This window comes from Pelecanus crispus, chromosome 6, assembly GCF_030463565.1.
Source record: "Pelecanus crispus isolate bPelCri1 chromosome 6, bPelCri1.pri, whole genome shotgun sequence".
NCBI classification, from domain to species: Eukaryota; Metazoa; Chordata; class Aves; order Pelecaniformes; family Pelecanidae; genus Pelecanus; species Pelecanus crispus.
The window spans coordinates 62,500,007-62,526,861 of record NC_134648.1 but is presented as its reverse complement, the minus strand read 5'-3'; the positions used below and the strand labels follow the sequence as shown (position 1 = coordinate 62,526,861).

At 38.1% G+C, this 26,855-nt stretch overlaps 1 protein-coding gene across 13 annotated transcripts in view; it reads right to left on the bottom strand.

The window, feature by feature from the left end:
• MARK3 (microtubule affinity regulating kinase 3) overlaps nucleotides 1–26,855 on the bottom strand; it is a 64,821-nt gene that overhangs the window by 6,074 nt on the left and 31,892 nt on the right. For 3 of the 13 annotated variants that reach the window (XM_075713084.1, XM_075713085.1, XM_075713088.1), the window contains 10 exons: nucleotides 22,707–22,763; nucleotides 21,506–21,742; nucleotides 21,292–21,411; nucleotides 20,475–20,574; nucleotides 20,104–20,216; nucleotides 19,195–19,348; nucleotides 17,248–17,465; nucleotides 11,777–11,880; nucleotides 5,881–6,138; nucleotides 3,443–3,469 (listed from right to left, as the gene is read on the bottom strand). In XM_075713084.1, the coding sequence (XP_075569199.1) occupies nucleotides 3,443–3,469; nucleotides 5,881–6,138; nucleotides 11,777–11,880; nucleotides 17,248–17,465; nucleotides 19,195–19,348; nucleotides 20,104–20,216; nucleotides 20,475–20,574; nucleotides 21,292–21,411; nucleotides 21,506–21,742; nucleotides 22,707–22,763 (1,388 nt within the window). Of the gene's footprint in view, nucleotides 1–3,442; nucleotides 3,470–5,880; nucleotides 6,139–6,862; nucleotides 7,028–11,776; nucleotides 11,881–17,247; nucleotides 17,466–19,194; nucleotides 19,349–20,099; nucleotides 20,217–20,474; nucleotides 20,575–21,291; nucleotides 21,412–21,505; nucleotides 21,743–22,706; nucleotides 22,764–26,855 lie in introns of all 13 variants that reach the window. The other 10 variants (XM_075713086.1, XM_075713087.1, XM_075713090.1 and 7 more) reach the window with 6 other exon arrangements.

The window sequence follows — 26,855 nt, the reverse complement described above, 5'->3', positions numbered from 1 at the left end:
AACAAGGGTAAGGAAGATAATGAAAAGAAAACAACTGACAATCCTCAACTAATTCTCGTGCTTCAAAGTGGGTTTTTAATGGTAATTATTTTCATGAGATCTTGTGCTACTTATTTATGGTGGATATAGGAGAAGGTGGAAAAAGATTTTTAAGGTCTGCATATACAGTCCACAAACTCATCCTTTACAACAGCCCTGTAGGACTGAGAAGGGGGTAGATGGGAAGTGAGAAACCATCACGTACCAACTGAACAAATCCACACCTTTCAGGTGATCTGAGACTGACTCATTTTACTGGGCAAAGCAAGCAACAAATTTGCAGATGCTGCTCAACTGAAAGATTGAGAGTGCTTGAATTTAAGAGCCTGCTGTGTTCCTATGAAGTGGAAGATGACAGCATTGTTACGAGCTGCAAGCATTTCTGGATTTTTGTGGGTTGCTGTTGTTAGTTTGGGCTGGTTGGGGGGGGGGGGAGCGGCGGGATTTGGGTTGTTTTTTTTTAAACTTGCCAAAGGTTGTAGAAAATGGGAGCATAAACCAGTCTCCCCAACAATGAATAGTCTTACTGTTACTGGAATCTGTCCAGAAAAGTCGGGGAGGAAAAATTACTAATGGTGTTCTTAGACCCTCTTTAGGTTGAAATGAAGCCAAACTGTTCAGTTTCTAAAGCACTGTACTCTAAATCTAGCAAGTGTCATTACTTACAAAATACCTGCCACTTTGAAAGAATTATTTCATGGAAGCCTCTCAGGAAATCCTTACTTTGTTCAGTTTTTCCACACATCAGTGTTCCATTCATTTAGCATGAGGAACTGCATTCGGTGATATGCACCCTCAAATATGAGCCACCATGCCAAACTTTGGAGAGCTGTGCCAGTCTGTCTAGATGCTCCTTCCTTCACGAAGGACATGGTTATGGTCCAGTTCTACAGCGCAGCACTGGTGCTTTGGGAAGTGTCACTTACTGTACTGGCAGTATTGCTTTGGTGGGTCTGCAAAGTCAGATGCAGCCCTGAGGCTTCCTCCACTGCTAACACAATCTTCACTTCTGCGGGAACCGCAAATTGCTAGTTTATGTTCTAAATTTTGTGCTTTTGCTTGTATTTTAACATAAATGAATTTTGTGAACCAAGACGTTCCTCGGTCTTGAGAATGGAACAAATATATAGGGAAGTTATGTTCTCGTTTGTCACGCCCTGCCTATACGCTACCTCCTTTATGGTTTGTGAACGGCTTTCACAAATAAGAATGTTTTCATACATCTGTCCTGAGTTACGCTGTGTTTTCTGTTCTTTACATCTTTGCACACCCTGTGTTAAAAATCCAAATAAACACAAAGCAAACTGTCTAAAAAGATACGGAAAACCAGCAAAAAGTGCAAGACGCTAAAATAAGATCCATTTATGGAAATGGAGAAAAGATGCTGCAATAAAATCCAGAACACAGGAAGTGATTTTTGCTGTCAGAAAAGAGTCTTCCACAATATGCAGATTGGCAAGGACAGTGCATGGCACAAGAGAGATATCTATTTTATACCTCTGTGTACTGAGTACAATATTAGAACTCAGTAGTTTAAAAAGGAGTGACTATCTACTGTTGTTCAGCTCCCTAGAATGATGTTGCAGTACTATATATATATGTGCTACTGGGTTACAGTAGTTCTTTCAGTATCAAAGACAGTGAGTTTAGGTAAGATTCATAGCATATAAGGCAAGAAGTTGCCAAAACCCCCAACATCTTCAATTCAATTTTGTACCTACATACAGATCAGGTATGGAGGGACACCATGCACACTTAAAACAGAATTTAAAAAGCACAGTCTGGTCCTGTGTAGGTGGTGTAAGACTTTGCAAATCTCTTATCCAAAAGACATATTCATGGAAGCTGCAGCAGCTACTTCCATAATAGTCTGAGATTCCTGGCCTCAAGTCAAAGGAAAATTTTTAGCAATGATTAAAAAATTACCTTTTTTAAGTCTCAAATTTTAACAATAACCTTCTAGTTTAAAACTGTACTCATATTAGCATTTTTCATCTTTCTTCAGAGCAGCAGAGTAAGAAACTTATATGCATCTAGTTGTGGAGGTTGCACAGATCACCGTCCTTTGTTTTACAAGGAATGTGACTACAGGGAGACAAAAGCTCTGTCTTACAAAGTGGTAAGCACCCCACAGCTCACGATGCACAGTGGGTTAAAACTACTGCCGCTGCTCAGTTTCCTCTGTATACTGTGCTGGATTGTTTCTTTCCTTAACTAACAGTTGGTGCATGTTCCCTTTCTCAAGTCAGCTGTGACACTGCCAGACAACCCAACCAACACCAGTACTAAACAGTCACGTTTGGAAGAGCCCTGATTATTATTACTGTGGCATGGAATTTACTAATTTGATCGGGTAGGGTACCTTTAGACTTGGACTGTACAAAAACCCAAATTTAAGCAGCAATTTACATATCTTGGGTCTCCCTGATCTAAGTGTATCCTTGAAATGGTCTAACAAACTTCAAATTACAGTCACATGCATAGCCTTGCATTTTGAAAGTTAAAACAATGTCTGTTTTTTGGCCCTGTCTCCCTGGTTTTGATCAGCAGCTGGAAATTGAAAGTACCACCCTTTAAAAAGCTCCAAGATATAATACAACAAAAAAAAAGTATTACAAAACCCTGCTGGAAAATTTACCTGCGGATCAAAACTGTATAACCAACTTTCATGAGTCATAATGGATTAACAAGATATATAGCAGATTGATTCATTCCCAAATTGTAAAACTAAACTCAATCCTTTGGGCTTGAAATGTGAATCAGCTTTTCCCTTTTGTTATTAAGTTTGCATAGATGTTACACTTTTTGTTTACAACTGAAGTGCTCTGTTTGCACTTCAGCTGCAATTCACTTCAGCAAATGCACCCCATTTTAAAATAAATACATGGCTATTGCATCTTCATTTGCTCTTCCATAGAAAACTGTTAGATTCACAACTGTATGCAGTTTGCTTTCTATCAACTGCAGACAACACTTCAAACTGATTTTTTTAATAAAATACCATAAAGCAGAGAGATAGAGAATGTAAATTTAGCATCACTTACCTTTATTTGCTTGCAACCTTATGTTTTGTTTATATTTTCATCATTGTTATCAAACACCTCATTCTTCAAACATAAGCATGCTAAGTGTATTAGTACAGAGAACAGAATTACTTTGGTACTACCAACTCTATCAAAGAAAGAAGAATTCACAAGGCATGCTTAGCATCTTGTTATACAGGTGCCACAGATTCTTAAGTATCATCACGAGTTAATGGATTTATTCTATGTTTTCCTCTCAAGAAAGAAAGTATTTAGTTCTCAGCAGAAAGTTTAGTTTTCAGAAAACCAAGGCTAGAAAGCCAAATCTGTTGTTAATTGCAGGAGCCACTTTTTTTTTTTTAAATATAAATAAATCCTACCTTTTGATAAACCTGAATGACATGTTTCTAAAAGAAATTAAGCCAAAATAATAATTAACAAAAAGTTTTGTACAAAATAAATTGAAAAAGCCATTTAGAGTGAAACATGCGAAAAGATCTCATTTAAAATGCACAATGAAATCACACTTCAATACATTCTGAGATTAGGCAGATGATTTAGGGTCTGAAGAGTCAAACTCTTAGCATTGCTACTTCCAAACAATTTTTCTGGGAAATGTGCCGCCAGTAGTTATTATCAATTAAAATACATACTGGTGTCAAAACACTTAAAAACTCATAATCTGCAAGGTCACATAAAAACATGTTTGGATTTTCTTCATGGATTTCAAATAGAAAGCAAAAATCAGTAACACTACTATAATTAGATTTTGAGTATCTTCAGAGTTAGGTTTCCTCCTTCCTTCATATCATTAGGCCAGCCATGTTGTGCCAATATCTGCCTTAAATATTTAGTTAATTTAGTGGCAGAAGCTGTAACAATTGCCTACACCAGAACGTAAGTAGTTCATAATCAAAAGGATTCTGATTCCCCAATAGAGAATTCTAGAACAAATTAACAGGTTTTAAGTTTTTTAAAATCTATTTAAAGAGAAGTAACATAACTGTGTCCTTTGATGGCACTATCCACCTCCTTAGTAGTTGTGCAGCACCTAGTATAACAGAGCCCCAACTGCAAGAGGACCTCCAAATACGAACTCAACCATCTGCAACAGCACTATTGTGTTACAACTGCACGTTATTTAATCAAGTCCAGACGGAATTTAAACTCTTGCCAAAAGTAGCAGGGAAAAACTTCAAGAAAACCACACTGCACTGCAAAAGTTGAAACTTAGAGGTAATGATAGAAGTTTGAATGCTGCCTAAACAACTGAGTGACACACAATGCTAAATAGTATGTTCCAAGCACCACAAGTGAAAAGCTTGCATGTTCACAGTTTGAGGGTCCACATTTGGAACATCAGATGGAAAATTAAGTAAGGATATTACAAACAAAAGTACAGAAAGATGTGCCAAAAGGATGTCTTTGATTAAGACTTCACTTGACAAAAAGCAGATGACTTAATTCTTAAAAAAAAAAAAAAAATTCAAATTAGTCTTTTATCTCTCTCTCTCTCAACAGAAAAAGGAGGAGGAAAAAAACCCAACACCTCCAGGGAAGTGTTAGCTGGCAGAGAGCTGAGCAGGGTAAAACATGTACCAAAGGCTAGGCTGTCACGTTTTCGTTTTTCACAGAAATGACTTCTACATTTTTAAAGAAATTCACTGACTGAATCAAAATCAGCCAGTTGTGAAAAAATGGAGTTTGGCTTAGCATTATTTTGCAGGAATAGGCAACTATGAACAGGATGCTTAGAGGGAGGCATGTGTAGTCACAAACAGGTAGGAAAGAAACGGCTCAGTGCTGATGAGATATAAACCTAAAACAAAAGCAAGCAGGCCAAGATCAGAATGATATACTCCAAAAAATTTCCCATGACGAGGAGGGTACAAAAGCATGGAGATTATCTTAAGGCACAGAAAAACAAACCCTCACTTCTGCAAACACAAGCTCTGGATATCAGAGTGGTCTGAAGTATGTGGTGTGTGAACCAACAGGTTTTAAATAAAGAAGGAAAATAGGTGTTTTTCAGCTGTAGGGTTTGTAGAAACTAATTTAAATCATACATAGATTTGAAACTACAAGTCCAATTAAAAAAAAAAAAACAAAACCTGTTAGTGCAGGAACAACACCTGCTTAAGCTAGGCTTTGGCTAGACCAACACACCTTCACACCAAAACCAGAATCTGCACATGAACTAAAGGTCAAAATAGGAGTAAGTTTTTCAAGGTTTAACCAGACTCTTGCCTAGACTGAAACCACAGTACTGCCACTATTGTAATATGACCTATGCTAGCAGTACTGCCAAAAGCAGCTTTTGTCTCCTGCCCCTACCCTTTCATCTGTCATATTTCTATTTGTGTGTTGCCAGCAAGGTTATTCCGGAAATAGTAATATCCTAAGTGACTGAGAAACACAACCTGAGCTTCTAATGCTACATCAAGTATCAAGACTGGGATCCTAGCTTATGCCGTCTAGTGACAGACCATGCAGTCAGAGTGAGCAGCTTGTGAACTGAGCTGAAATGTTTCAGCTCTGCAGCATTTGTATCTCAGACATGAGGATGACGAGCACAGAAAAATCAGCACAGACCAAGCTGTCTCACTTTTTATCCCACTTGATTCAACTGCTAAAAAACAAATGGCTTCTGTAACCAAAAAGAACTACGAAAAAAACATAAACCAGTGCATTTTAAGTTGCAGAAATAGTTAAGCCATTAATCAGAGAATGTGGCCAAAACAACCTAAGCAATGAACTACTAGGTACGTCTACAACCCAATAAAAAGGAAATGTTGCGTTACCTTTTTAAGAGGCTTACCTTCTTGTTAGTTTTGAAGTTAATTTACTAAATAGGTTAGTGGAACCCCTGGTTCGAGTCTGTGAGAGTGGTGTTGCTTCATGGGACAGACTGGGGGAGGCTGGCGGTCCGTTGTAGGTAGCAGTACGTCGCTCTCTGAGCTGGCCATGGAAAGTGCTCCGACTAGCCGTTCCTCTGGGGAAACGAATACGATCAGGTGTGGTTGCACTGCTAATGCTGTGAGTTGAAGCAACAGGAGTTCTTTGATCGGGAATAGTGCTAGAGCAGAAAACAAAAAACAATGCTAGAAATTCTTTACAGAAGCACTACGGTTCTGCAGGAAACACAAAACACTACATTCTACAGTAAAGCATAAGCAGACACTTTTATATAGGCCAGGGTTGGAAATATCAACATTATTACAGCACTGTATGGAATCAAAACTCCTAAGAAGTTAGGATTAAAAGGCTGCTGAAACAGAAACCCACATAGGCAGAAAAACGCAACAGGAGTATCCTGGAAAAGACCAGATAAACTAGGCATACAATGTTTCACTGAGAAGACTGATAAAAGAATAGATGAGTAAAGTTTCCTCCCAGGAAAGAGAAGCAATAGGTAACTTTAGTGTCTCTCCCTGCACATTCTATATATAAATCTTTGAAAATCTTGCTAATTTGAAAGTATCCTACACAAAATTCTCTACAAGCAAACCGCTCCAACTAGTGAAGTCCTTCAGGATATATATTTAAAGTCTCCCACAAACTTTGACAATAGGGAATGTCCAATACTGCTAACACTAGGAAAATATTAAGGTTCATTACTGCAGGATTATGTCACAGACAGCCTGACACACCACAAGACAAATGTAAACAAGACTAAAAAAATGAGGAAACACACATCTTGTGGGCAATATATACTAGAACAATCTAGGACTAAAATTCCACAGCACAAAGTTAAGAAGCAGTGGGTATAAGTTAGTTTCACAATGATTTCAGGTTCTTACATAGGCCTGAAGTTATCTGCGCCATTGTCTATTGGAGGCAACATCATCTTCGTGTGCACAGAGGCTGACATGGACATCGACTTCTGATGTCGCAGCCGAACACTGGAGAAGGATGTAGTACAAACTGAAGCAGGGCTAGCTGCGTAAGCGAACATTTCTGTCAGGCTGTGAGGGGGTTTGGGTTCAGGCAGAGGCAGAAAGAAGAGCATGATGGACCAACAACAAACTACTGCATAGAAAAAAAAGCAAACTTTTCCTTCTATTAACTGATTTATCACAGAACATGAACTCTAACAGCCCTCTCCTATGTAGACAGCAGCAACTACCCTACACTCCCCTTAAAAAGCATCCTTACTATAGCACTTGACATCTATGAAGTGATCATTCTCTTACCATTAGTATTAGTTTGCAGTGATACCCTCCTTGATATACAGAACCTGAGTAACTCAGTGTTCTGTGCCAAAGCACTAGTATAAAGCACTGATGTATTTCATATTGGTCTTAACATTATAAAATGCATTTAAAAACCCACCAACTGCACTTTCCAAAGGACTGATGATAGTTCCATTACTGCAGTGAAATAGTTTTCAGAATGAATCCATGTTAAAAGAAATCAATGTAGGTTGGGCAAGCTGTCAAATCTTGATCTACATCTGATAACTGAGGGACTTCACAGGCACAATCAAAAACAACAGTATCACGATCTTTAACAAATCCAGAAAGGCCCAAACAAAAAGGCTACTATTAATCAACCTGTACATGTAGGAGGCAATGAATAACGCTTGGTGTTCTCTGAAGAATAAGGTATGACTTTTGAAGAGCATCTCATATTGCTTGGCCATGAACCTTAAATTCTCCAAATTACCATTCAGGCTTTGAAGGAAGGTCTACAGTGCTGTCTTAGCAGAATGGCCAGCTGCATGTTAAAATAGGAACATGAAATCTTTTTCTTTCTTTGAGCCAAAATACTCTTTGCAGCCTTCACATTATCTAGTAATAATAAAAGGATGAGAGAAAACTGAGGCCACAAGATGTATTGGGCCTTTCAGGCTACAACGCCTTAAATAATTCATCTTAAGTTTGCTTTAAAAGTAAGGCAATTGCAATTCAAAAATATTGTTCGAGGTTAAGAAATCATGAATTATCACTGACAGCTTCATGACACTGCATGTTCACTTCCAAGTTAGTTCATGGCTACAAATACTGAAATTCAAGTCCTGTTATCTCATTCTGGTATGTCAGACTTTGGAGAGAAGAATGCTAGTCCAGCTACAAGTATCACCTGACCCACTTCTTGGGCTCTCAAAGCACTAGTAGAAAATACCTCACAGCTCAGACATCAGAACTGCTGGCTAAAATGGTTAGCTAAATCTACTTTGTTTTGTTTTTAACTTTTCAAGATCTAGAAAGCTTCATCTGAGTCATGCATGCATCTCTACAATGCTGAATCCAGCAGGACACTACGACTGCTACTACAACGAAGCCTGCAACACAGCCCAGCTTTTACATTACCCCAGGGTATTAAGAAGTTGTAAGGAAAGGAACATTTATCTCAAAAGCAATACCCCCAAGTCAAGTAATCGCCAAACAATTGGTCACTAGCCTCTCAAGCACTTCTAGCTCCTTTCCTCTCAATTTGTTGAACAAGATAAAGGAGAAAGAATCTAGTTTTACAACATGTTAGACCCAAGTTTTACTTAGTCACCTGCCTCCAAAGATGCAATAGCTAAAGGTGTCAATAAGGTACCAGAGCACATATTAAAGCATTTATATTTTTTCCTCTGAAGCTTTGGTAGAAATCAGCTTCCTTGGATTACTAGCCTGGGAACACAGAAACAGCAAGCTAACATTCACCAATTAGTGCCAAGGCTTATTAAAAATCTGAGGCTGTTGTATATCATTTGTGTTACAAATGATTTAAAGCAATTGCCTATCATTATGAAGAGTGTTTCCTGAGTCCAAGTGCATTAATTAATGCTCAGGCTTTGGAGGAAAGCCAGAGTCATCTCCAGCAGAATGCCTGTGTCAGCTACACAATGTGTTAAAGTAGGGATGTGAGACTTAAAACCCCTTTACTTCTACCAGTCTGGCATGGAGTCTTCAAGACTACTTCCTCCAACATCAAGTCCAGTAGCTGACTATTGATTCTTCAAACTTTCCATACCTTCAGAAATAGCACCTTCTCAGAATTCAATGTGCAAGATAAAAACAGAACAGGCAACATTTTAACACTTTCTCTACAGAAAGAATAGAGACTTTACATGTGCACATGTTGCCTTTTAAGGCAAGTCTCCCAAGTTTTCACTGGGTCACAGTCAGTATCTGACTTACTATAGAAAATCTAAAATCCAATCTGTAACAAATTATTTATAGTAATTACTCCTGCTTTTAACATCTGCCACCAACAGACATTTCAAAAGCACAGAAAGCATTTTTAACAAAACCTTGGATTTATACAAAGCCCAGGTTCTACTACAGATCTTGCTTCACAGAAGAAAAACCATTACAAGTTTCTAAAGTTACTTTCGGCCAAGTTAAGAGTACAATAATATTAGAGATAATAGAGAAACACCTGAAGGCAAGCAGAATTCATTCTGAAGAGCCAGTCCTGTCCATAGCCATGTTTATTTAACCTGCATTAAAGGTCCCTGCATTTCACATGATCAGTCAAGCCTTTGCCCAGTTACAGCAACAAAATATATTCAGACAGAAGTTCTGAACTCTGTGCCAAATCACAGTAATTCTGAAACTGTGCCAAAATTAATGTGCAGTTTAGTGTTGAGGCATTTCAATGACAAGTCTCAAATTGTAAAACAATTAGCAAAGCATTCCCATTATCTTTTCTTGTTTTAACCCTCTATAAAAAGTAATGAAAATAGTAATCAAAAATAAGCAACAAAAGCTATAAAGATTTTTTTTTCCTGACAATGAAAATCTAAATGCTCAGACATTTCAAATGACCCCAATAGGGCTAAAGTTTGAAGGATAAGCAAACGATGTTTGGATACCATATTGACAATAAAAGGTAAATTACACAAGAATAACCAATTATGGATATAAAATAGAATTAATACAGTTGCCAAGTAGTACTCAATGTTAACTTTGAGCTTAATGCCTGTATGTGACAAACCAGAAAGACAGCAGTTTGCTGAGAAACTCAAAGCTGTTAAGAAGATAAGTAACAACTTCAAAAGACAGCTCCTTAAGAAGTATGAAGTTACTCCTAAATCAAGGGGTTACTCCTAAATCAAGGGGTTACTCCTAAATCAAGCATTCCTAGTAAACAATATCTAATAACTTTTAAAAATGTAATAAAGAAATTGTAGGCAAGATATTGCAAAGATACTAAAGATGAACAAAAGTGTTATTAAACCAAGAAATCAGGTTATCAAATCTCATCAAAACTATTTTGGACAGAAAGATTCATTTTTCAAAGAGAGTTTGGAAAGAAAAAAGCTATTTACATATCAAAGAAAGGATGGTGAGCTTTAATCTAAACAAACTTGGTCACATTAACAAGGACTAACCAATGAAGGCTGAGACAGACACACTAAGAGACAGTACCAAGTAGCTGTGCTGTACTTCACAAGACAGTTGACTACAGGCCCAGCTGGCCAGCTAGACTTTTGGCACTGTTCAAATTTATACTTGACTTTTTCCTTAATCCCTTTCAGTTTGCAGAAAGCTAGAAGAGACAGGGTCAAAATCATGTTCTTTATCTCTAGGCTCCAGGGGTCAAACAAGGGACAGACAGATTTTCCATTCAACATAACAACTTCACCACTCTTCCTTGTAAACTGCCGAAAGGGGAAAAATTCTGTGCAAAAAATGGCACATCTTCCACCAACTTCAACATGAACCAGAAGAAAAGTACCTTCTTCCCACCCTTTACAATGTATCATAAAATTAGGAAGAGGTGGAGAAAGTTGGGAAGAGTAGGAGAGGGGTACCCATTCCTCCAAGCTTAAGCATTTTTATTAAGTACTAGCTATCTGGGCACTCTCCTGGCAACAGTCAACTACTTAACTGTTACCAGCTTTTGATACCAGTAAAATTCTGTGAAGAATAGTTGGTTGGAACTTAGAACACCTCAGCCAGCCAGGAAATTTGGTGGTATTCTTCAGAAGTGTTACTCTATACCTAATGTCTACATTCACAATTACATTTTTCTACAGCTCTCCTTAGTCTTTGGTACACAGGGCAGGATGGGACTAGATGTAGCTATGGTACTAACACACGAACCGGTTAACTCCAATTCCATTACATGCTCCAGTCAGGCTTTCATTCAGTAAAGTAAGAGGAAACCTGTTATTTCTCTGGCTGTTTTCACTCAGAATATGAAGATATCAGTGCTTCACTTCTCAAGATGAGTTCTGAAAATACTGGGAAGCAATCAGACTACAAGGATATCAGTAAGGAATGTTCTTAGTCCAAGACAATGGCCTATCACTGTTTCATCTTTGCTCAGAAAAAACTGACTTTCTCCATGAGACTTTGTGGAAAAAACAGTATTCCAAATAATCCAAACAAAGTACAGTTCAGAGTGAAATGTAAAAAAAGAATGGACCAAGAGAGGTGGACTTTGTAGTTTGACACTAAAGCCTGTTCTGCAAGCAGATGTTGTTTGGTCACAGGAAGTAACAACTGATTTAAGATGAAGGCTGTACAAATATGACATGTATTAAACCAGAAATTAGGATCTTCCTTTTACATTTTAAGTATAAAGACTGTATGAATTAAGCATAGGAAAAAAAAACCAAACCAACATACTTACAGGTGCTCCATAACCAAAGATCTGTACTCACCTTTCATTAAGAATTACACTAGAATATTACTGATTTTTAAATTAGGCATTACAGTTTTTTGGAAATGTGAAGACAAGGGACATACACCATAGGAAGACATTTCATATACCTGTTCTCCTTGCCATTTTGTATCACTGAATGCCTATCAGCAGTGGTTCTTTCACTACAAACATATGTGTTGCGCCGTGTCATTGCTCCGGGGGCAGTATTATTCTACAATTAAAAAACATAGGCTTGTTATTCCCCACAAAAGTCTTTTCTGGGGTTAAGTCTACATAAAATTGAAGGCTGTTTTACTTCATGCTAGCTCTACACAGTTATAAAACTTACAATAATTAAATAATAAGTTAATATACAAACACCTTCCAGTATTTTTAAGGAATAATGCAATCAGAAAAAATAATTCTAAGTTGTTGTTCTTGTATTTCATGTTGATGGCTCAAAATTAATATTGCTTAGAAGTTCTTAATTACCAATGTTCTGAACTACAAATTCTCAGCATGTATAGCATTCATCTACATCTGAATAGCCTACTTCTGAAATACTTTACCACCTGTAGCTTGTAGAATCATACCCTTAAACAAGATAGGAAAAGCAAAGACTTAAGAAAAAAATGTGGTAAAATTCAGTGGGAAGGTAAACATGGACTTTTAAATATTAAAATACTATAAAACACTAGACAAGTTTTAAAAACAGGGAAGAATAAGTCAAATTAAAGAGACAAATTGCAGAGAATTTTAATAAGACATTTTAAAAAAATATACATTTAAATACAAGCATCATACATTGAGGACAAGAGAACCAGGGGAACTTAAACTACAGACCTTACTTTAGAGGGGAGAAAAGAAATAGAATTACTTTGCCTCTGTCTTTACAGAGAAAGAGGGTGGAGATATGCCCAAGTTGGCGGTCAATTTTCCAGGAACGACTGAGAAGCTAGGTAATTCACAGATAACAGAATTACAACAAGTTAGATGCAATTACTGTAGGAAAAGCATGGTGGTCCAGATAAACATGCACCCCCAGGTTTCAGAGGAAGAGCCAGTAAGCCTTGTATTTTTTCTTCCCACCCCAAGAACATACCACAGGAAACTGCATATGGCTGTAAAGTGGAAAGAACCTTTAAAAATTTTCTTTAAAGAAAAGGATCACGGGGCAAAGCAGGGAGCAAAATAGGCTATTAACTTTAAACATCACTGCTGAGGAGAGTCTTGGAGGAGGCTAGCTTAAGGGAATGACTGGTCAGCACCTGGATAAGCACATGTTGAGAAAGGATAGCCACTAAGAATCAGGCAGGGGACTTCATGCTCAACTAACCTTTTGGAGTTCTTTGAAGAATTACTGCTATGATAGACAACGGAAATTCAGCAGACTTTTAAAATAGCATTCAGAAAAGGTTTCACATAAATCGTCACAGTAGAGAATCATGGGAAGGATGATTAAAAAAAAAGGAAAAACCAGTTCAAGCACAAAAGGAGAGTAGCCAAACCTTTTTTGTTTCCGAACCTGAAATAAAACTGTTAAAGTGGAGTATTCTCAATAACCAGCAAAAGCTCTTCCGGTGCCTTAAGGCAAAATATTTGCTATACAGGGAGTTTCAAGCAACACAATCCCTGAGCTACAGATTTAACAACGAAGCCATCTTGTCTGTTTAAAAGTCTGCTGACCTGCTATACGTCTTTATGTGAATGTACAAATAAAAATGAAAAAGCGGACTGCACAACCTCCTGGTGTTGAAAAGTACGAAGAGTATAAAGAGTGTTTTAGATTAGCAGAACTATTAATTCAATCACAAGAAGTATGTAGTTGTCTCAAGGGTTCCCAAGTATTCTTCACTGGATATTCCTTAGGGACAGGCATGTGTCAAGCATCAGCAGAAGTCTCCCTGGCCCCTTCCTTGTACTTTATTCCTTACACATCCCTTTTCTTCAAGTCTGTTTATTTTTAAAAAACCATTGATTCTTCTACTTTCCTCTGACATTTGCCATGGTGCAAACTCCCCTCCCTTTAACTAAACTCGCTAGCAGTGAAAGCTGTGCACCCAGAGTGAAGTTTTGTTTCTATGTTCATGAGGCCACACTGTGCAAGACACTTTGTGGAGCCCTTACAAACCAATGGTACATTGAACTATTAAATATTAGTACTTGTATATCATTTTGTTCTGCACTACTGAACATATTAGAAAGCGAAGCACCTATAATATCTGACTGTTTTTCTGGTGGGAAATATGCACAGTAACAGGTGGCTTCCTTCCACCTGTTCCCTTAGAACATGTGTTTCCCTCAAGAAGGCACCACGTAACATTAAAATGTACTGTGAAGTTGCACATCTACAAAGTTAAGACAGCAATCTCTGTGCTGGATCAAACTTTAAAGATTATGCATTTTCAGGTTTGGGAGTGGACAAGTTTTGGTATCCATATCTGAAATCAGTGGACTCTGAACATGTACTTTCCTAGATCTTCTTCTGGAATACAAAGACAAAAGGATCAGTACTTTTTTTTTTTGTTTAGCTCAGATTTCAGAGGTTGTGAGAGATTTAAGCATTTCAAGCTTTCAAATTTCAGTTTTAGCAAGAATACAGTCTTGGTATTGGGGCCTTTACACTTTTCAGTGTATGACCTCCTTTCATGATTCATCTAGGACGCTATGACTTTTGTGTTCAGCCACTCTACAGACTATTAATCTCTGGACATGACTAAGTTGCACAGGTGCATGGCACAGGAAGCCTGAAACTGATGTCAACAGCACCACACTCCCTGACGAAATGACAACCCCTAGGGTTAGGATTAGCTGCATAAATTCATCCTCGTGGCGTCATCTGCCTTCTTTGCAGGAGGTGTTGATGCTGCAAAAGCACATGTTGAGACTTCTGAGCATATGCACAAGGTCCAATCACAGCACAAAGGGTGAATTTGTGGTACAGAGTCCTTTTCTTTTCCTGGAGAGTCTTGTGCCCAACCTTAGGCAGGGTATTTTCACATTAAGAGACACCAAGGCGAGGACTGATGAAAAACTTTCAAAGAATCAGCTTCTGACTTACAATAATCAACCAATCTATTTACTTAATAGCACTAGTATGTTTTTTGGTCCTAAATGATTTTCCAAACGTAACATCTATTCACCTCTTCCAGTTTTCTTAAAACTATATTAAGGGCTCTGGGACAGCCTTGTTACAAGCATCGAGGAAAAACCCAAAGCCATGAGTAATAAACAAGGAGTTATTAAAACAAGGAGTATTAGTTGCTGCTAACTATGCAACCCCTGTAGCAGGTTTTGTTATTAATTTGGTATTTGCCCAATGAACCTGAACATTTTTTCACGTGCACTTGTTCAGCTTGCAGAACTATTTAGTTTGCAAGAGTTTAAACGCTCTGTCAACTTCAGGAGTACAGCCTGGAGCCCCTTACTCCAACCCCAGACTTTGCTATCTGCTCTACAAGCACAACTCTTATCCTTAAGTGCATGCTTGTTAGCTTTGTTATTTAATAACAGCAGCACGCAACTGGCTAAGGGTCTCCAGTGAGGACCAGTTCTACTACTTTGGCTGTATCTGTCAAAGTAGTAAGTGTTTTTAAACAGTATTTTTCTGTCTCTTCAGTGATTTTATCATATTACTGATTTTAGGACTAAAAAGTGCTCAGTGAGAACACAAACTCTCTCCACCTCAAACTTTTTTCAACTTCAGGTCAATATGGTAACTCCAAGATCCTTTTTTCCCCTTCTAGATGCATGCCAACACTGTAAGAAATAAAAACTCCTAAAGAGTTCCATGAATTGTGTAAAAAGTCAGTGCTCCACTCCTCTCCCAACACACAGAAAGCGAAAGACTAATCTCTGGGGGTGGGGGTGGTGGTGGGGGTGTAGAAAAGGAAAAAAGAGCATTTGCACAGTCTAACATGAAGAGCTATAAACAGAAACCATTTTAAACACTAATTAAATTACATTGTAAATCTGATTCCATGTTCACCACCTTGTACCACTGCTTGTAAAAGACCAGTTGGATCAGTTGCACACTGAATCAGAAGAGAGAAGTGTCCTATGGTTACAAGCTGAAATTTTGTTTCAGCTAAAGTACTACAAAATTTAAAATAAGACTACTGGGAGGTAGCGGGTAGACTACAGGATTTGGGAGTGATGTAGCACAGCAGATCAAAATACTAAAGATACTGAACGTACAATATGTTGTAACTGTGATGCAAAGCTCTTGAATAAGGCACTACACAATACTGAGTGAAGTCCAATGTAGGACAAAACTGATTTGATTATCCTACCATTTTGAGACTCAGTAGCTAAGAACTGTCAACATAAGAAGAAAAATCTGAACAGTTTCTGGACTGATCAAAAACCAAGAAGGGAAACGGCAGGGGACCAAAAAAAAAAAAAAAAAATCAAAAAAAGGGTCCCCCAAAATCATAAGCTCTTGTTCACATTTATGAATAACAGCTGCTGCCACAGAAGACGTGTCTTTCCAAGGAATCTCTTTGACTGAAATCCTCCAGCCAAGTCACTATCAGCCACTGAGCCAACTGACAACACAGAGCCAATAAAGTAAAACAAATCTTATTTTACTTCTTCTTTTGCTTCAGATTGTCAAAAAGCTGTGAGCTCAGGAAGTTCTGTTCTCATTTGTTGTAAGTAATGGTGCTGAGCATATGACCAAGTATGACAGCTTTGTGGGATAAGTTTAAAAAAAAAAAAAATAAAAAAATCACTCCATTGCAAGTTGAATAAAAGCCTGGGAAGTTATTTCTTCTGAAAAGAAGGAAGTTTTTCAATACAAAATTCCAAAATTTTAGAAATTAAATGTTACAAGACTCAAGAGTTATTATATGAAAACAGATTTGCACCTTTGCCTTAGAGGGAGGCACCATTGAGGATACAAGTTAAAACCAAACCAAACAAAGGATTTTCTCTCTTTCAGCTCACTGCCTACAGCTCGACCCTGTAAATTGACTAATTATACACCTTAGAGTGGTTTTTTGTTGTTGTTGGAGTTTAGGGGTGGGTGGAGGAAGCACACAAGGACAAAAGCCACACACACTGCTTTTAAACACAGGTTTAAATACACCTTTGAACAGTTTTTAGAGCTACATTTGTTTGATAATCTTAATATACATAACTATGGCTTGGAATAGCCTGTTTGAGAACAAAGATTAGACAGTTCCTTAAACATATGAAACTGTAAAATACGATAATACAAATAGAGATTTCATTATTCTGCACAAGAGGCCACAAAGGAGTAGTTGGTGATATCAGAAATAACTCATACAAAATTTAAGGAGACAGCCTTTGAGTTCAGTTTCTTTTTTTTTTTAATGATCTTTTTATACCCAAAATATATCTGTTCACTAACAGCTGCTAGTGCTAATTACTAATACCTATGAACTACTTCAGGAATATTCACAGGTAACTTGAGTAGCTGACTGATGCAGGGGAAAAAAAAAGGCAATAGTGAGATACCTACATTTACTCTTGATGAATGAGAAGTAAAACCAACACCACTGATAAATCACAGATTTAACACTTTTTCACCCCTCAATAACATTTTATGGTTTGATAAGTAAGCATTTCTACTTACACTAGGAGCAGCCGAACTTTTCTTACGTTCAGGAATATCGGCCTTATTGGGATTGCTGGCATTTCCAAGCATTGGACTAGCCGGAGCAATTCCTCTTCCTGCAACAGCACTACTGCTGGATTTTCTTGACTGAATTCCTTCCTCTTTGAGGTCACTGTCTGTAGTACTAGTCTGGCTTCTTTTGGGATATGCCACTACTGAGGGGATGGAGGGTCCAGCTTAAAAAACAAACAAAAGAAACAGAAAAAGGATTTTTCTTCTCAGAAGTCCAGTAGCTATTCTTCCCTACAACGGAAATGTATTCACACATGAGAATCAAAATAATTAACACTGGAAATCAGAGTTGCAGAAAGGTAATGATTTAAATTATTGAAATATGCATGTTTCAGAAGACAGTAAAATTCTGTGAAAGATAAAACACTTTCCAAACATTTCTTTTTTTTTTTTTCCTCCCCTCTTTAAGGATGGAGGGGACAGGAGGGAAGCGATGATGACACATGGACACAATACCCTGAAGCAAGGCTCCCCGTTTTGTAATAAAATCTGACAGATTTGATGTTCAAGTCAACTCCAGTAAGGCTTCCCATTATATCATAATTCAAAGATATGCGACTCTTCTGTTTACCTTGCTAAGGACAGGAGGGCCGTAAAAACAGACAATTATTTGAATTCATTAGGCAAAGATATTACTCAATTTCCACAAAAGAATTACAAATTTAATGGAGCCTTCTGGTGTTTGAGTACTGATATTGCTTGGGTTCAGTAGGAAAAAAACCTTTAGAAACTAACTGACTCTCATTCGAATCAGAGGATCCTTCATTAGCACAAAGCTGGCACACACTGTTCAAGCCAATTTCTGTAAAATTGGGCTCCTGAGACAGGTACATGGTGACACAAGCCCGGACCACCAGCACACTAACGGCTGGCGGATTGCTCTCCTGGAACAGCCCAGAAGCAGCAGTGGTTTGCCGCCAGCCTCCCCGGGTGTGCCAGGAACACCTGAGAATAAGGCAGCTCCCTCAACAGCCTCAAGCGCTCTCTTGCTTTAATAGGTTCCTGAACACTGGGAAAAGCCTGTGGGGACATCAGGATTATGTTTTCTGCTGACTCAATTACACCTCCTCAGAAGAGGATACATCAAGATACCTCAACTTCGTAGTCAGTGTTTTAATAACAACTCAAAAAGTGTATGTATACACATACAACTATAAAATGCATATATATGTAAAAATAAATATTAAAAAGCATCACAAAACACAATAACCATCAGCCTAGGAGACTCCCCAAGGAAAGCAACCTCTGAATGCACTTGAGGTATTTAAAAGTAAACCTAAACAAACTCCTTTTATGAGGTAGTGTCTGGGCAGGAAGATGTTTTAAGATATTTAGAAAACCCTAAGCTACTATCCTGCACACTCATTAAGCAGAAGAGTTGTAAGTTTGTCTGAGTCACTAACCTTTAGAAATTTAATTCCTGCAGGACAATCAAGTGACACTACCCTCAGGAAAAAGGAAACAAGAAATATTGGCAAACTGACATTTCTTCAAGTTTTAGACACAAGCTGACCTACTAGTGTCAACAGAAAACAAAAGCTGAACAGACATACAAGAGCATGGGGGAGGAGTGCTGTACTTTTCATGAAAAAGGGGGTTGCAACATTCTCTTCAATTTGTGTAACAAGACTTTCCCAGCACGGTCAGGAATGCAAGGGACAACACAAGGCAGAATAAGAGAATTAAGTTGGTGTATTCAGCATTCCTCTAGAAACTGGTTTTGTTATAAAGCCTTCAAAAACAATTAAAAAAAAAGTTATTCAATAAATTATTTAACCACCATGCTGTGAGCTACACTGCTGTCATCCTCCTTACCTTTGGTGGATGTAGACAAATTCAGAAACTGAACAGAAGTGACTATATTCTGCAATACTGAAAATGAGAATTGCTCACCGTGATCACTGTACCGCCGCTGCTTCTGGCTAGAAGATATGCTTCTCTGAACTTTGTGATGAGGAGATTGTCCAGTGCTATTATTAAGATCACTACTTGGCCTAACTTTGGCAAGTGAAAGATTGCTGCTGGAGCTTGAATCACTTGCATCCAACTACAATACAAATGAGAGTATTAAAACAAGGAGTTCAGGCAAAACAAACTAAACATCCACCATATTATGGGAACCGTAACAGGGAGGCAGAAGGAAGATGGCTCTGGAACACAGGAAATTTTCTGACAGCAAGGAAGTTGCTCAGAGGCCCCAACTTCTCTTAGATTCTTGTGCAACTATCTTAGGTGAAACCTGGTGGAATCTGCAGCTCCTCAAAGGACAATCAGATAAAGAAAATCCATCTCTACTTTCAGTACTCTCTCCTCAGAGTTCTCTAAGATTTTAACATGAAGAGAGGATACATTTTGTAGAAGCTACCACACCAACTCCTCCAGCAGAGGAACCAGGAGCAGCTTACTGATGCCGAGCCCTCTCAGCATTGTATGGAAAGGTAATCTACAATGCAAGAACTTTTTTAGGTTGATCGGTCTGTCTCCTTGGTTCTTTTAAAATATTTACAGCTGGCACATTCACACTTGAGCTCCTAGACTAGACAGGACAGTAACTGGCATACAAAGTCCTTCAGAGGAGTAACTGCTGAGCAAGCAGGGTAGTTTTGGGGAGCCTAAAGGAAATCACACACAGCATCATTTGGACAGTTGACACTGATGATTAGAATAATGTGATTTTAAGTGTAGTAGACTTCTGTGCAGGAATGCAATGCCTATAGTTACTGACTTATTTTTTGCTTGTAACTTTGCTAAGGATACTTTCCTATTCCTTTGTTTCTTTGCATTTGTAAGATTGGTACTCACCTCTGACGATTTCCTTCCTAGCAGTAAGTATGTAGCTGTGATTTCATCATACTTCATTTTACTAAGGGATTCTTGAATTTCTTCTTGAGAATATCCCATTCCTACCATAATATCTAAAAACAAACACACACTCTGTAAGTAACAGAAACACTCTGATGTTTAGGGTGGCTGAGTGTTTAAGTTCAAGAGAAAGAATGTAACATTTAAAGAATTAAAACTATTAAGTGTGAGAACATAAGCCTAATGAAATATCACTATTAGAAGACTAGTTACTTTTTCCAAATAGCTAACAAATACAGAGTGGTGGAGGGGAAAAAGAAACCAACCCACATCATGCAAACAGTATCATATTCTGAAAAATACTCGATTACCTATTCTTTTCTGGTCCGAGATGTCTAGTTCTGGTTCAACAAAAGGTTTAAGTTCATCCTCCTCATGCCCTGCATTGATCCACCTGTCCTTCATAATTTGCTATAAAAGAAAGGGTTTTGTTAGTACATTACACTTACCAGCAAAGAAAATGAGCTGTTGAAAGAACAACTCCCCTATCTACCAAACACTAAGGCCTTTTCCAATTTTACTTTTCCAGACAGGCCTCAGTTTTGTTTTGCTCCAGTGAGCAGAATCAACAATGCACATCAAGTCAAGCTGCTTCCCTATCAGCTGAATTCTAGCACACAGCTGAAAGCTAAAAGCCCATAACAGACCAGCAGCAGTGTGAAAACTCTGACAAGTCTAGCAGGTCCAGGCTTGACTATGGAAGTCCATGGAAGCCAGTATTGTTTTGGCCTTTCTCCTCCATAATGGTACAAAATGCAGGCAAAAGGCAACCACACCATAATCTAGCAGTCAGTATTTCCAGTTCACATTTGAAAATGTGGAAAATGCCCTGGTGGATCATCCTTTAATGCAGGAATCCACAATATAACCATCAGGAAAAGTTATACGACATATGCAGTATAGCCTCACATTCAATTTGAAAGTAACTGTGGAGTCGGGCATCTTGTAACGCCAGCAAACAATCTTAAAAAAAAGCCATATGCTTTACACAATAACCCCCTCCCTGCCCCACAACCCGCTCCAAATAAACTATTCAGGAACGGTATGACAATAATAAGTTACAGCTCAAAAACATAGTTTGCAAAACATAATGTCTAGCTTTCTGATGCACCTTATTTGTGCCATTACCTCTAGAGTGCCTCTTTTTGTCGGGTTTAGCACCAGGAAACGTTTGAGGAGGTTTTCACAGTCTGTGGACATGTAGAAAGGAATCCTGTATTTTCCCCTTAGCACTCTTTCTCTCAGTTCCTTGGTAACAGAAGAAGAACAGACAGTATGTCGTAAGCAGCAAATCACTTAAAACATTATGTAAACATGCCCAACATGTTCTACAAAAACGCACCTTTAAGTTCTGTCCATCAAAAGGAAGAGATCCACTCACAAGGGTATAAAGAATAACACCTAAACTCCAAACATCTACTTCAGGTCCATCATATTTCTTCCCTTGGAAGAGCTCTGGAGCAGCATATGGTGGGCTGCCACAAAAGGTGTCCAGTTTATTTCCAACTGTAAACTCATTGCTAAAACCAAAGTCAGCTATTTTAATGTTCATATCTGCATCTAGCAATAGATTTTCAGCCTGGAAGAGAAAGAACGGTTTGTAAGATGAGCCTAAAATACTTGATTTAAAATGCTATTGTCTGTTTTACTCATTCTTAAAACGCAGAAAGCTGAGATGTCTGTTAACATTCCCTTCCTTGCAAGATCTTTAGGTACGCTTTAGTCTATCATTCACATACCCCCTATTTTAAAAATCTCTGTACAATGGCTTCAGACTACAGGAGCTGACATGCTACCTGAAACCTGTGTTATTACCATCTATCTGTTTTACCCACAGAAATATATCTTGAGCTATTTTAACATGTTTTTGATCTATTAAGATGAAAACAAGATATAGTCCCACTATCCATACTTTATGTGGCATTCTTGCAAAAGTTTGGTAATACACATAGCCTTTAAACTTTTTTCAAGTGGTTTTTTTTTTGTTGGTGGTGTTTGTTTTTTTTTTTTTGGTGGTGTTTTTTGTTCTTTGGTTTTGGGGTTTTTTCGTGCTTTTTTTAAGTTATGATATGTTGAACAAGTTATGTAGCAACATTACTAAAATAAAAGGCACAGTTTAAAGAAGGGATATACCATTTCACGCCAAGCTACAAAGAAGCCATACTTCAGTTTCAGCATCCCAACTGGTAATTCATTCTGTTCAAGACCAAAATATCATATCAAAATGTCGTATCTCTATCAAACTACCTTTTTTTTTTTAAAAGACCTCTCACTAAGACTGACCTGCATCAGATTTGAATCTGACCACAGGGTGACAGGCTGTCTTTCACCAGCTATTAAATTTCTATATTTAAAAGCCTTACCAATCCTCTTCCTTTTATTTGAAATGGTTCTATACTGTAAACATTCCTCAAAACTTGCTATAACACATGCAAAAAAAAAGATCAGAAAGCTTACTATACACTACATTTTATTGGCACAATAGATCACACCCACAGGTACAGAAGCTGACACACACACTTCACACTCTTTTTCCTACTCACCTTGAGATCTCTGTGAACAATATGCTTTTGGTGGCAATACTGCACTGCAGATACTATCTGGATAGAAAACAAGCCCAATTATATAAGTGACATCTCAAAGAACAGAAGTTTTAATCAAAAAGTTCAATGTTTATTACTAAAGTTGACATGTACTTATCCACTTGGAACTACATAACCAACTACTACAGTGACCAGCATATTTGGGGGAAAGCTGTTAAATAACTTAGGTGTTTGTTATTTGATCTGTTCAGTTTCTACTATACTTGAAAGAGGATTTTGTTTTTCCTGTGTGGCTAATTATAGACCAGTAGAAGCGATGACTTTCAGAAAGGTTACTGAAGTATTTCCATTCCAATACTGTATACAGCTATAAAAGCTTTCCCTCTAGACTGAAGTTTTCCAGTCCCTCTCCAAACATGATTTTTCATGCTGCAGCATGAAAAGGGTAAGAAATGGGCTTAGCTACTGGAGAAACTATTGGGAAACAGCTTGTTTGTCAAAACTTATGCAGTGAGAAGCAACTGTGCATCTGACAGGGGTCTGCTGTCTAAGTGCATATGGTTTATTGTATTTTGTATACTGTACAAGAGTAGCAGCTCAATGGAAAAAGCTCTCTATGTCTCTCAAGTGTAATGGAATAATTTCTTCCATCATCATTTCCAAATATCATCAAGTTTTACCTGCTTTATATAGCAAACTGTGTAAGCTATTTACACAGTACAGTGTTCTTGTACATTATTGCTTTAGAGTCATAAGCACTGCTGCAGAATTCTACATGTATGGAAAAGCTAGATAAAATCTTACTGTTACATGATCACAAATGCAGTCAAATACATTTTATTGTCATGCGTACATGGTCAGAATTGAGGCAGATGTTATGACTTCTTAAAATAAGTGGAACTGCACATAAAAACAATTTAATGTAATAAATAATGTCATGTAATAATTCTGCTTAATGTATTTCCATTCTTTGCTCAAGATTAAGAAGATTTCCAACACAGAAAGGTGAGGTATCATTACTGTTACAAAAAATAACCCATGATCAGACTGCCCAGCTTAGCATAAGGATCCTCCTGTACTGGTAAGAAGCAATGCTTCTCCTCAGTATTTAGAGTAGGTGAAAGTAAGGTTCTTGGTAGGTCCAAGTACTAACCTACCAGTCGATTTTGCATTCAAAACTTCAGCACAAATGTTACGGTCTTTTGCCCCTGTATTACTGAATCACAGGTGCAAAATGCCATCTTAGAAACCAAGCAGTCTGAAAAGTTGAAATATTTCCATTCCCTACACTTCCATTCTGTTTTCACTTGTTCCTTTACGTATTGGCTCCCTCTTTCAGACTCCAAGTTCAGCTTTTTACAGTTACTGAAATCTCCAAAGTGCTCCCATGCCACCACTTCTACCATCTTCTTGGTTTTCCTTCCTTTCCTCTCTGCTACCATTACTTTAGCGCCAGTCACGAGCTCACTATGCAGGTGCTTCCAAGGCTGACAGCATGACAAACACCTCAAGCCTTACTTGGGATTGCAGAGACACAGCACTATACCACTCGCTCCTGAACTGCTTTTACTCTGACTATCTACAAGTGGAAGGTCTAGCAGATGATCAATCAGTAGCTTCCTTTGGAGATGCTTTTGAACTACTCTGCATTGCAACAGGATAGCACAAAGACTGCAGAAGTGAGTCCAATCTAAATGGGAGGGAAATAATGCAGTGTGAATGACATTAATAATTGAAGAACAGCAGTCAAAACTGAATGAAAAACAGCACAAAGCATGGCTGCATGGGATTGACTCCCTTGTCTTCCACCTTCCAACACTGTTTCCATTGACAGCCCCCTCACTCCCAACCTATTTGAGTGTGAGAAATTTGCTGACGCTTGGCAGGTGGGGAGAAGAGGGGAAGAAACAGCAGACCTTTTTACTAGAGGTAACAACTGGAGCACTGAAATACATTTCTTGGGAGGGATTTCAAAAAAATCTGTATAATCATAGGTTTTAAAGAACAAGTTAGAACAAGTTACCTCTAGGCAGACAACCCATCCTTCTTAAGGATTACATGACAAAAGGATAGATAAATGACCTCTCAAGGTCCCATCCACACTGCCAAGACTGTTTTGTTAACCAGAACATACAAGTAAGATGTATTTTGTGGATTATTTATTTATTTATTTTTATTTTCCAAGATTTGTCCTAACATCTACCAGCATTAAAATTCTAAACTGCTTCAGCAGGGAAACAGTGGGAAGACTGAAGAAGGCCAGATCTAATCGGCTGCAGTAGAGGAAGAGAGGGAAGTAATACACATGAATTTTGGGAGACCCCCTGCCCTGAGTCTTGGCTTCCCATTTTTTGCATTAATTCTTATAGAGATGGGCAGATTTTTCTGTGGAAAAAGAATGGTAAGATTGAACCAGAACCGCCTGGAAGCCTGTAACAGGGGAAGAAAAATGAGGTGACATTAAGAATGCAAAACGTTCTGGATTTGAATTTCTCACACATGGCTGCACAAAAGGAGCTTGAAATGGAGAACTGTAGAGCACGGCTGTATTTGTAGTGTTTGTACCCTCTCCTGTGTTCCTTGTCAAGCGTGACTGGAATAATGTCATCACTGCCTTTTACATTGTTTTTTTTCCTGCTAAAAACCTTAAGTATGCCTAACAAAATGGACAAAAAAGTTATTTTTTTTAACAAGCGAAGAGGGGAGAATTACCAAATTCTGCTCTTTGCCTGCGAGACAGGAACTGCCTCCTCAGATAAAACACAACTGTTTGATCCAGAAATCACATCTACTGAAAGAAGAAACATGATCGGAAAACAAGATATAATACAACCTATTATAAGAACTAAGCTCAATACCATGGCACAACTGTTTCTTCAGTTTGAAGAGAGCCACCGTCTGTTAAACCAGTTAATGAATTTAAAAAAAAAAAAAAATTGCTATTATGTCATAAGTCCCTATCTAACATAAGAACAGCTGCACTGAATCAGATAAAAGGTCTACAGAGAGCATTTCCCTCCAACAATGGCTAAAAGTTATACAAAGCTATTCTGGCACTATAGTAAGGTGAAATGAATAGTTTATGTCCTGCAAACCCAGCAAGATGTAGTTTCCTTTGACACTGCCCCACAGTCAAGAGTCCTAGTATCTAATAAATGCCAAGCACTGATCAAAGTTTCCTGACTTCGGTCCTGCATGCATGCTCTTCTCTCTAGCAAAGTACAATATGCTCGTGCTATAGTTTCTCTCCTCAGGTTATTACTAGGCTTCTCTCTTTTTTTTTTTTTTTCCAGGTGCTCATGCTTTTGAAGCTCTCAAGAACCTCCTCTCTGAGATCAAGGTCCTCTAAAATTGGTTGAGCTCGGTAGCTGGGAAGCCAGCTGTTGAGGGAGGACAGAGCACAGCTGCCTGTGCCAGGAAACAAGACTTATAAGGAGAAACTAAAAACATATTTCTGTGTATTTCAGTGGATTCAAGAGAGGCCATCTATATATCTTTACAAACAGCACTTAGTCTGCTGAAGTACAAAAAAAGAAAAATCAAGCTGAGAATCTGAAGTACATAAAATCAACTCTTGATGGGTCAAATAGTCACCCGCTGAGCTGGGTAACTATCTTTTGAATTCTCTTCACATTTATTTTTGAAAAATGAAGTTACATATATCCTGTACTACCCACATTATCCAATAAAATTAAGCACTAAGTGTACCTATAAAACATGTTTGACTTGTTTCCACAAGTTTTCACTTAAAGAGGAGTTGAATTGTTAGAAAAAAACTTGGTAACCGTTGAACAAACACACAATTTCACTGGAATTACTGCAAGATCTTTTTCCACACAACTCCTGATTAAAGAAACTGACGACAAACAGCAGAGAATCACACCAGTAGAAGTTTTCAACATTCACATCTAAGAGAGAACAGCAAATCCTCTCAAGTTACTCTGAAGCTCTTCAAGTGACATTACAAAGAGCAAGGCAATAGTCTGGGATTTAGAAGAGACGGCTGAAGAGGGAACGACTGCTCCACAGCCCATCGCATCTACTCCAACACAGCACAGAAACACATACCAGAAACCCTCAGTCACAAAGGAAAGTTCTCTACCTGCCAGAATATGAAAGGGAGGGAAGCAGCTTTAAAAAGACATGGAA